This window comes from Osmerus mordax, chromosome 28 (assembly GCF_038355195.1).
Source record: "Osmerus mordax isolate fOsmMor3 chromosome 28, fOsmMor3.pri, whole genome shotgun sequence".
Taxonomy (NCBI): Eukaryota; Metazoa; Chordata; class Actinopteri; order Osmeriformes; family Osmeridae; genus Osmerus; species Osmerus mordax.
Window position 1 is genome coordinate 3,819,417 of NC_090077.1, and position 11,625 is coordinate 3,831,041.

At 47.7% G+C, this 11,625-nt stretch overlaps 1 protein-coding gene across 4 annotated transcripts; it reads right to left on the bottom strand.

The window, feature by feature from the left end:
• Positions 1–474: 474 nt before the first annotated feature.
• stxbp1b (syntaxin binding protein 1b) lies at positions 475–11,531 on the bottom strand. Of its 4 annotated transcripts, none has more exons than XM_067231132.1 (19): positions 11,465–11,531; positions 8,429–8,478; positions 8,117–8,198; positions 7,898–7,974; positions 7,513–7,591; positions 7,301–7,404; positions 6,052–6,200; positions 5,536–5,620; positions 5,201–5,331; positions 5,002–5,109; positions 4,701–4,764; positions 4,536–4,601; positions 4,291–4,371; positions 4,032–4,170; positions 3,795–3,904; positions 3,370–3,471; positions 3,124–3,209; positions 2,709–2,866; positions 475–1,638 (listed from the first exon to the last, which is right to left on the bottom strand). In XM_067231132.1, the coding sequence occupies exons 1-19, from the start codon at positions 11,496–11,498 to the stop codon at positions 1,556–1,558; spliced, it is 1,788 nt and encodes a 595-aa protein (XP_067087233.1). In that variant the 5' UTR covers positions 11,499–11,531; the 3' UTR covers positions 475–1,555. The 4 variants fall into 4 exon arrangements, with proteins under 4 accessions (XP_067087233.1, XP_067087232.1, XP_067087231.1 ...); XM_067231131.1 differs by having other exon boundaries at positions 2,709–2,869; XM_067231130.1 differs by lacking the exon at positions 475–1,638 and adding an exon at positions 1,852–2,133.
• Positions 11,532–11,625: the final 94 nt, after the last annotated feature.

The window sequence follows — 11,625 nt, forward strand, 5'->3', positions numbered from 1 at the left end:
ACCCTCTGACCTCTGGCAGAGGCAGACTAATTTGGAGGCATGGTTACGTTCAGACACATCTGGCTGCTTCATGTGCTTAGACAACAATAATGCATGGCATAGCTTTGGTCTAGGAACCGCCAAGAACCCCCGCAGTCTTGGAAGAACTCCTGAAGAGACATTGTGTTTGCCCATCATCACTGTGCCTTCTTTTCTGACAGAGTGCCTGTGCTCTCTACTGGTGAGAGATATAACTGCAGTCTTGTTTTTTTTTGTCTGTTACTAATTTGACTGTGGTGAGCATATAAGCTTTTCGACACTGATTGGGTCAACAAATCAAATAATCAGTTGGTTACATGTTAATATAAAAATATGTCTAATGTCAGAGATACATGACAAGGTCCACTTTACATGGAAGCCACTTTATTTTATATCTTTGAATATTGCAGAAAGAGTAATGTTTCTGTTAAATAACCTCAAAGCATCAAATTCTGATAATACTGTCAGCCCATTTTGTGTATAAATAACTCTAACATTATGCATATATTTACCACTATATGACAACAACAAACAATAACAACAACAACATTAGCATCACGACAGGCTTTTTCCAAACAACCTGAAAAAGGAAATGGAGCAACATTTTTACTAGGAATCTAAGGGCAAAACGATCCTATTCATTATGGGGGTTAGAGATCAATGAACCTGAGGAGCCAAGAGACAAATAGCTACACTGATTAAGCAACATTCCAAATGACTGATCATCATTCAGTTACTATTGATCCGGACTACAGCTAGATGACCACATACACTGTGGCTTCACTTGGCATTTCCAAAGTCAGAAAAATCACCAGAAATCAAACATTTATACAGTATGGCATACAGATCTACAAACTACTGACTAAACTGACGAGATGCTTCTAATCACCAGCGATGACGTGGTGCTAATTTGATGCTTAAATACAGTTGGTCATTTCATTTAATAATGACAGGGCATGAATATGTATTGACAACAAAACTGTTTTGCAACAAAAGGGATTCTATGCTGGATTTTTCTAGGTGCATTCTGAACCACCCACAATTGTAATTGGTCCCTTTATACTCCTCCAGTCCAGCAATTGGCCAATCCCTTGGTAGAGATACATATCACGCAACACCATATCTCATTACTGATTGGCTATCATCTCCCATCTGAGAATCTATCAAAGCTTCTTTTTGAGAAAGAGGAACAGCATCCTAAGACTTCACATTCACTGCTCACAAAGAATCAACAATCATCCAACAAAAACTCAACAAAATCCTTCTATATTTCTTCCAATCAAGTAACCATGTGCCGTTAACACAATGGTATAATATCAAATCCTCATCAGATTTCACAAATGAAACCTTCTACACACCGTGGTGTGATGAGAGAAGTATTCTATTGTTTACCAGTATACATCAGATTAATATTTTTGGAATATCTGACATCTTATGACATGTTATGCAGAGCTAGATAAATACGGTAATGAGGTGTTTATCTAGGGGAGTTCAGGGGTCAGAGGTCAGGGGTCAGAGGGTCAGCTGAAGAAGGCTCTTAGCTGATCTTCTCCTCTTCCTGCTTGTCCATTTCTTTGAGGATCGTGAGAAGGCGTGTGGGGGTGAGGATTCCAGTCGATCCTGCGGAAGGACGACAGAAGACACACTCAGACTGGGATGAGAGGCACGCGGGTGAGAGGCGAGAAACCTCCGGGGCGTGAGGGGGGCGTCGTTTCGGGGGAAGGGTGGAGGGAGGAGGGGTGGCGGGTGGCGGGTGAGTGTGGGGGGGGGGTTCACAATTCCATCCCTGTCGGTAGAAACACGGATGCACTGTAGATGAGACAGAGAGGAGAGCCACTTCACTGGGACTAGACCTGCTGCTGAGAGGGACCAGAGGTGAGAGTGACACCGGAGCTGTGACGTCCGAACACACACACACACGCACGCACACACACAGAGCGAGAGACAATGGGGGCGGCAGAGGACGAGACAACACCACATCTATGTTTACTTCTAGAAGGACTTTTCATTCTGCGGCAGCTGGCTCGGGCTCCTCAGGCTCCCTGTTGGGATCCAGGAAGTCTGGGTGTTGTAGTTCCTTTAGGTATTTCATGGGAGTGAGCAAGTGGGTGGAACCTAGGAAGGGACAGAGGCTACAAACTCAATTCTCTGTAAAAATCTAAATGTACTGTTTAAGGGGAAAGGGGAAAGGATGAGGATAATCATCTACTTGACGATCATTAGCAGGAAATGAAACAGGAAACAGAAAATATGTAAAACTATTCAATACATTTTATTAATCTAAATCTAATTGATCTAAATATTATTGGGAAATATTCTCCGTAAATCATAATGTCAGGTTGAGATACTACTACTACTGGGAAACACGTCTTCCATGCTGCAAAAAATATAGGCCGTCTCCAGTCACAACACCATATCCCCTCTCTGACAAACACCATGCATGACCCAGCAGAATCTGCTCACAGCAGATTCCACTGCAGGGAAACGGAACGATAAGATTTCAGCCCGTATCCTCCATGGTGCTGTATATAGATACCAGCATGGCTCAGACCCGGCATTTCGAGCAGGGGTCCATTTCTCCTGCCATCCAGGCTTGCATCCATTTGCCCATTAGAATGAGGTAATAATAAGATGAAATTATCTTATAATGTATCATGCATATATTACAGTATGCTATGCTGCGAACTCACCAATGAGGGCCTCCCATTTGCCATTGGCCTGTGTGACCTCATAGACGCAGCGCATCTCGCTGTAGGTCATGCCTCCGATGATGAAGACGATGACTCGAGGGCCCGTCTTCATCTCTGTAGGGCCCTTGTTCTTGTGCCAGTTACCATAGCGGGCACTGCTACTGGACCCAAAGACCACACCGTTACATTGTGTGTGTGTGTGTGTGTATGTTTGAGAGAGAGACTGTGAGTGTGTCTGTGTGTGAAAGAGAGAGTGTACTTGTGTGTGTGTGTGTGTGTGTGTGTGTGTGTGTGTAGGTGTGTGTGTGTGTGTGTGTGTGTGTGTGTGTGTGTGTAGGTGTGTGTGTGTGTGTGTGTGTGTGTGTAGGTGTGTGTGTGTGTGTGTGTGTAGGTGTGTCAAAGCCGAGATCCTAACCTTGATGGGGCACTGGTTTTGGAAGATGCTTGTCTTTGAGAGATATAGGGGTACTGCTTTTGGTCCAGTTTGTCCTCAATGGCATCCTGTAGAAGAACCCAGTGGGGTCACCGGGGTCAAAGGGATATTCGGAACACACACTCCACCCTCCCTGAGCCACCACTGTCGTCCCACCCACACAGACCTCATCTATGAAGCCATATCTTCCGAGCTGATCTAATCTAACATGATCTGATTGGATTTTACCTCCATGATGTCCTTGATGTACGGGGTCCAGCGAGAGAGCTGATAGGTCTGCTCGCTCACTCGCTCCTTGCGGTCTGGCTTCTTCACTTTTTTCGGCGCGTTCTGCGGAGAACACACGTCAACAAGACCGACGTCACTGTGTGGCGCCGCGAGAGGACTCGTGACACAACAGCACGTGACACAACAACACGTGACACAACAACAGGTGACACAACAACACGGCTGTTTTCCAGTCGGGATAAGGTGAATTGGAAACTGATCTACAATAGAATTAGCAGGGGAGGTGGGGGCGATTGTTCCATGTGGTTAGCGGATGGATTCAGGGGTTAGTGGAGGGGGGAGGGGAGAGGGGAGAGGAGGAAGGGGGGAGGGGGGAGGGAGGAGAGGGGTTGTCTGGTCCTGATCCACAGCCAGCAGCCGCTCACCTCGGACACGATGGGCACGCCCATGTGGGCCATGTTGGAGATGATGTCACTGTCCTCGGGAGGGATCTGGGCATGCTGCAGGAGTTTACACAGGTTCTCCTCTGTCACGCCTGACACACACACACACACAAACATTGGCACACGCATCACACCATGGTCACGGCTGTGTCAACACGGATCGGCCATGCGGTTGGGTCAGTGCTGACGTGGGGGTCAGTGCAGGAAGGAGCTCCTCACCGTTCTTGAGGAAGATGTAGAGCAGGATGATGCGGATCTTGTCAGAGATGGTGACGGTGGCGTCCAGCAGGACTGGGACGATGGCCCTCATGGGATCTTTGATCTTCTCTCCCTCGGCATCTGTTCCCATGGCGAGGTCCTAACACCATCATGAAGATGAGTAGACCAGACAGATCCCAGTAGGCACAAGATGATTTTACTGTCACGTCACAGTGCATAAACGTTTTTTTGTACATTTGTAGCCTCTCTTATTTCTGACCTGTTCTACGCGACACAGCTTGTCCACAGTGCCCTGGTAGCGATTCATACAGTCCTCAGCCAGGTGAAGGTGGGTGGAGAACTGGACACAACACAGGAAGACAGCAGGTCAACAAAAACATCCAGACTACATCCAGTCCTGTCTGCATGCTCTGTCCAGCAGTATTCTGGTCCACTGACAGCACAGCAGCATCCTATGGTTTTGAGTATCTGCTGATGTTTGTGTGAATACAGAACTGGTCTCACCTTGCTGAGGTCTTTCTGATACTGAGGCATCTTCTTCAACATCTGGGACAGATCCTTCATAGTGGTCTGCAGGGCACAAAGGAGAGCGGCATTAGGAGAATGACACTGACAGATGGGAGAAACAACCGAGAATGAAGTCTGACATTCGAGCTGTATGTTCTGTACCTTCTCTCCCGTGTTTTCCATCTTTTTGCTGGCGGAGAAATCTTTCAGGGAGCGGGTCACGGCCCTGAATGTGTGTGTGAGTTTGAGAGGGAGAGAGAGATCATTAAGAGGGAGAGATAACCGTACAGCGTGTTTGCTTTGGCATTTGAAATATCTCTTAACGTGCCAATGACGCACTTGAAACTGAATTGAGTTGAGAGAGAGGGAAGAGGGAGAGAGAGAGAGAGAAGCCAGTTTTGTGAGGAGGACGGTGAGAGCAGTAAGAGCCCTGCCACTGCTGGGCACGGGTCGGTCCACTCACGTGGTGACCTCGGCGATGTGTTTGTGCCTCAGAGACATCCACAGGTCGTCGTCCTCATCCAGCAATACCTCCTTCATCCTGGTCTCCCCCATCCCACTGGTCTCATAACTGGAGAGAGAGAGAGAGTGTCACACAAATCAATCCCATGGGATGCCACCGTTTAACCGCCAGTCTAGATGGAGGCCCGTGCTGTGGTTACCTGTAGACGTCGTTCTCGATGCCCAGCAGGTCGTAGCCCATGGCCTGGAGGGTGAGCTCGTGCAGGAGAGGGGACACTGGGTCAAAGCCCCGGTCCAGGATGATCATCTGGGAACGAGACTTGTCAGGGCCCTGGGGACATGAGAGACAGAGAGATAGAGAGAGAGAGAGAGAGAGAGAGAGAGAGAGAGAGAGAGAGAGAGAGAGAGAGAGAGAGAGAGAGAGAGAGAGAGGTCAAATGTCTGATTCAAAAGTCTGTTCGATTACCAGAGCATCCTTTAACTAAGTTATCTTTAAGATACTGTTGGTTGGATGAATTTTGTTGTCCAGCCTCACCTCTCCCATAGTGGCATCATCAGCCTTGTAGCCATCCAGCTTCTCCTGAACCATCTGGGCCAGAGTGGCACAATCTGCATACTCCCTAAATCAGGCAGACAGACAGACAGACAGACAGACAGGCAGGCCAGGCAGACAGACAGACACATAGATATACAGCCAGCCAGCCAGACATGCCGTTAGCTTGAAAAACACACTCTGCAGCAAGAGGCTCCTGGAAAAGAACATTGTGTACCGTACATGAGGCAGAGTGAGAAAAAAACACTTCAGGTTCTTTATGCTGTAACTCTCCCTTTCTGTCTCTGTCTCTCTTTCTCTCTTTGTGTTACCCTTTCTACGTCTTTCTACATATTTAATTACTCTCTGTATCTGTGCCTTGCTTTCAATCCAATTCACTCTCTCTTTCTGACTCTCTTTCTCTCTCTCTCTCTCTCTCTCTCTCTCTCTCTCTCTCTCTCTCTCTCTCTCTCTGGCTCGCTCTCTGGCTCGCTCTCTGGCTCTCTCTGTGTCTCTCACCCTCTGTATCGTACTCCAGGATACTCCTTGAGGGTCGCACAGAGAGTGGCGATCTGCTCGGCACAGCGCTCCAACATCTGGCTCTTCACGTCAGACTTGTAGGGGCTGTATAAGTCCTGGAAGGCATCGACTTTGTCCAGGGAGAACACCTGAACACAGAACATGTGGAAGACTTAGATGTGGTGTACAGTACGGGAGGCTCTGCTGTTTGTGCTACAGACAGGTCATGAAACAGGTGTCAGTCGGTGATGTGAGCTTTAGTTGGTTGTTCTCGTCTAGTGAGGGCATGCATGTGAAAGTGGCATAAGTGGGAGTTTTTGTGTGTGTGTGTGTGTGTGTCACACGATTTGGCAGAATTTCCTCATCAATCCACATTGTTTACAAAGTGACAAACTAAAAACCTGAGGCTTCCCAGGGGAGATTTCTCTGCAAATGGTTAGCCTGTGATGTCTGAGCCCAGTCTGCCTCCACCAATCTGCCTCCAGCCCCCTCTTCCCTCAGCCTCTTCTGCCTCCAGCCCCCCCTTTCCCCAGCCTCTGCCTCGAGCCCTCTCTGCCTCCAGTCCTACTCACCAGTACCTCCACACGGGTCCATCTGTTGAGGGTCACATGACCACAATCCCTCGGGTGCGCATACAATTCCTCCCCCCGGTCACACATCACTTTTCCCCCCTATCCCATTGGCTGCTGGACAGCAGCACCTCTGAGCCAGCCAATGAGGCAAGGGATTAGAGGCGGGGTTGGGCATCCCCACCCCCACCCCTTCCAGGATTAATTCTGGAAGACAACAGCCGATGGATTGGAGGCAGCAAAGCCATGACTGGCCTAAAGCCTTTCTGGAACATTCCATCATCAAGAGACAAGACAACCCCTGCCCTGTCAGGCCTCCTCGCCCACACCCAGTCTCCCCTCATCCCTCCCTCTCAGTCTCAGCCCTGGGGAGGGGTTTCATCCTGGTCAGCCCCCCCAGTCCAGCAACTGGTTTACATTTTTACATTTACATTTTAGTCATTTAGCAGACGCTCTTATCCAGAGCGACTTACAGTAAGTACAGGGACATTCCCCCGAGGCAAGTAGGGTGAAGTGCCTTGCCCAAGGACACAACGTTAGTTGGCATGACCGGGAATCGAACTGGCAACCTTCGGATTACTAGCCCGATTCCCTCACCGCTCAGCAACTCTCACCATCTGGCCAGCAGCACCCCCCCCCCCCCCCCCCCCCCAGACTAAACCAAACACACGATCCCTCACCTGAGACTCGTAGGGCAGAAAGGCGACATGGATCTCAGTCAAGGCCTTCATGGATTTGGAGGCGCGGGACTTTGTGAGCAGGTTGAACAGTGTGTCTGGGATCGCTGTTGGGGGAAGAAAAGAACAGTGGAAGGAGTCCACTCTGTTAGTCTCTGTTGCACTGAAACGGTGTAGAAGCCACAGGGACGGACGTGAGGAGCGTTTTAACTCACTGTCGGTAAAGAAAACGTGGGACGCTCTGTATCTGGGCGTAGACGGGTCTCTGAAGTCGTCTATGAGCGCCTCCACAGACTACACACAGGAACAGAGAGAGCATGAAACGGCTGCTGAATGCACGGGAACAGGAGACGGCTCCACAGACTACACACAGGAACAGAGAGAGCATGAAACGGCCGCTGAACGCACGGGAACAGGAGACGGCTCCACAGACTACACACAGGAACAGAGAGAGCATGAAACGGCCGCCGAACGCACGGGAACAGGAGACGGCTCCGCAAGGCACCGAAATGGATGTGAAGACTCATAACAAAGTAGGGAAGGGACAGAGCTTGCCGCACACAGAGCAGTTTGAAAAGATGATCAGACACAAGCATGTACCTCATCAGAGGGTGTTATCAGGTAGATGGCTTCCATGCTGGGAAGGGGTTCGCGTTTCTTGGTGATGTCTTCCACAACTGTGGAGGAAAGACGCAGTCAGTGAGACACAGTCTGTCCGAGACAGTCGGTCAGAAACAGTCGGCCGTCTTGGAGACTTGGGAGCCGGTGTCCTTGTCAGCGCAGTATCTGTGTGTGTGCTTGTGTCAGGGAGCCACTCACTGGTGATGCCTTCCGACATGATGTCTGTCATCTTGCAGCATGAGGAGATCATCCTCATGCTCAGCTTGTCCACGACCAGCACCTGAGACGCCGAGGAGGGGGAAGGGACGGCAACACAAAAAGGGTCGAGCAATACACACACATATACACACTCGCACGTCCACACCTACACACACAATTACTGATACTGTATATGCGTGCACAAACAAAAACAAATGCACGCACACACACACACACACAAACACATAACAGAACAAGAACGAACGCCCTGATGTCTCTTAGTGGGGGTATTTCAACTCATCTAGCCCATACCTTCCATTTTCCTTTCTCCCTTGCCTTCTTGATGACGTCATTCATAATCTCTGTGAAAAAGAAATACGTTTGGTCGACGTCAACAACAAAAGTAACAGCATTTGAGGTAGCTAATTCAGCTACATCCCTCCGGCTCAGGACACAAGACCGACTGGCAGAAAAGACCCAGGCACAGTTGGCACGAACATGCTCCGGTGAGGGCCGTGAAGTGGTCCTGTCTCATGGCTCGTTAGGCCCGCCGTTCCAAGCATGTCTATGACGATGTGTGTGTCTGCATGTAGCCATCTGGGGCCAGCATAGGGGAGCCTCTTTCTCACCAGGGTCAAATGTTAGTACCGAACGAGTGTGAGATATCAATGAGCTGGTTCGACGGCTTTTGGCCCTGTATGTCACCCTCCACTTCTGGTATCTCAGGAAGAGATGACAGATTGTGACAGAATGACGTAAGTTCCTCTATAGGTTGTTGGGTCAGTGAACAGGAGCAAACGTTATCACGTTTGCACATCTAAAGGTTGTGATGTTTCCTGAAATCCTGGTGTGGTCTGGTGATATTCTGCACGCTCACTATGTGTTTCCCTGGGGTGCCTGTGTCGGTGAAGGGAGGGAGGGATGAGTTCTAAATATACGGTCAAAAAGATGGCCTGTGTGTGCTGCAGGGAGAGAGACACAGCAATCACAGGCCGTAATCTCTTCCCAATCCTCTTATGGCACAGGTCTCGCTATTTCTGGGCTCTTTCTGTGTCACCGGACATGATGTCACTGGAGAGCGTGTCGACTCACTCTCACACACACACACATTTTTATAGCCAACATCCTAAACAATCCCCAAAGGCACTCACCAAAGGAATACCCTTCACCCTAATGTACCATTCATGCTTCTCCAATCTGAAAGCAATCATAACTCTTGACTTTTACATTTTCTTTGAATTACATGGAGTAGCACCACAGAGAAATTGAAAGCGCTGCATGTTGTTGTCTTGAAGATTCTGGCTAACACACCTGTACACAGTCTTAATACACGTTATGAAAGATTTCACCCCTGGGCAAACAGCGTGAGACGTCAGAAGAACAACCAGTAAATTGGAGAGAGAGGCAACCCAAGGCAGAAACACCTGGTCACTCCAACATTGTTGTTTAGGTAGCGGGCGTCATGGAAACCTGTCTATCAGTGAATGGGCCCTGTTTCCTGTTACGCAACAGGATTAAGAGGAGATGCCCCGATGCACAGGGCAGATTCTGAAACAAACCCTCACAAGCAGCTTGGAAAGGGGAAATAAATAATCATGGACTCCTGTTTGCTGTTGACCGTTAATCTCTGTAGGTAAACATACTGGCACATCGCTCAAAATATCTCAGACTTGTGATCAAATCTAAAGCAATAATTGACTGCAATACATTGGCATTGAGGTGGTGTGTCAAAAACATGACTGGGTTTATTTATATAATGGGAAAGATAAGTTCACCGGGTAGATGGTACCATTCTAGAAATCAATAAATCTCATCAGAGTGGGTCAGTGTCAAAAACCTATCATAGCTCATCTCAACAGTTAACCACAACATACACTGACAAGAGACAACTGACATACACTGGGGAGTCAGGTGGCTGAGCGGTTAGGGAATCGGGCTAGTAATCAGAAGGTTGCCGGTTTGATTCCCGTCGTGCAAAAAGACGTTGTGTCCTTGGGCAAGGCACTTCACTATACTTGCCTCGGGGGAATGTCCCTGTACTTACTATAAGTCACTCTGGATAAGAGCGTCTGCTAAATGACGAAATGTAAGAGAAAACACAATGACAGAACAGCAACAGCCAACTGTATGTCTCCCAGCATCATGTCATGTGGGTCATGTGCGGAGGTCACCAACAACACAGTAGGCTAGACTGGTCCTCCTCCCTGGTATTGACGGCCTCAACATCACCTCCACGTCTTTCCTCTCATACACTTTGTTTACCATGCATGTGGTCTCAGACCCTCACCACTGGGATGAGAACATAACATTCTGGTAGTCCCTGTTTGTTTGATGCAAATATGCAGTGGATGGATGCTGTAGATTCTGTCCATCTCTTTTGGGGAGTGTCCAATATAGGCTTTCAACTATTCTGGGGACTTAATATACAAATCAGACGAGAAACTTTTTCATTGCCGAATGCAATTAATTATTGAAAAAAAGCATGAATGTTTTGATTTCAGAATGTAACTATATTGGGCTATATTGGACGAGGGGGTGAAAAAGAAGTATGGTTATTGATGCTCTGAAATGACTTTGACAGAACATCTTATGGTGAGTAGCCTTGCCTCTGTGTTCAAAGCTCAGCGTCTTGCATTAAGACTAGTAAACTACTATAAATGAAGGTGGGCCTATTTGGTGGGTTCAGATGTCATTCATGAAGCACAGTATACATGCGTAATGGCGCATCATTGGCGCATTGGCCCGTCTCATGATTGCGTGACAGCGCAATATCACAAATAAAAACTGTACTGTTCACGCAAATATTAGACTACTGTTTAAGACGGATAGGGGTTTTAAATTTGTATTTTCTGTATGCTGCGCTCACTCAGAACAAGGATAACAATTGATGCACCTAATCCGCTGAGACTATGATTAGCGAGTGTAGATTTATGCGAAACAAGGACTCGCCTTTGTCGAGACAAGCTTGTATTCATTACATTATTAAAATAGAATAATAAATCACCCAAAGTCGATCCAACATTAATAAACATCCTCAAAAGTTCATTATCTGTTGCAAAAATCAAGGAAAATAGATCGTGCGTCAGTGCATCTGTAGCAAATGTGGGTTACATTTTCTTGTCTTTCATTAATTATAGGAAAACAAAATGTCACTCTAATGATTAATATATTCGTAAAACAAAAAACGTGTTCAAGTGACATGTCCAGTAAAGTGATAGGCTCCAGGAAACGGAACAGACAACACACATACTATATTGATAGCCTGTCTCAGCCCATAATAAATGATTCAATGTATAGGCCTACTTTATGGCGGAAGTGTTGTAAAGTATAAATCAAAATGATCCTTACTTTCCCCCACAATGGCTTTTAGTCCGAGTCCCATGATGAAACCTCGACTATGACTTCTCCGCCTCCCTCTCTTGCTCCCTGAACCCAATCCTGTCTCGATAGAACTACAACTGGGAATGCAGAGAAGAGCGTAATTGCGTCCTAATCCCGATTCCACGCCT

What these genes read in the sequence shown, in the direction of transcription:
- stxbp1b (XM_067231129.1), bottom strand. Translation starts at nt 11,498, where the DNA reads ATGGGACTCGGACTAAAAGCCATTGTGGGGGAAA. An exon ending in TGATAACACCCTCTGATGAG is followed by an intron (nt 7,592 to 7,897) that starts GTACATGCTTGT and finishes TCCTGTGTGTAG; the next exon opens with TCTGTGGAGGCGCTCATAGA. An exon ending in ACATCAAGGACATCATGGAG is followed by an intron (nt 3,210 to 3,369) that starts GTAAAATCCAAT and finishes GTTCTTCTACAG; the next exon opens with GATGCCATTGAGGACAAACT.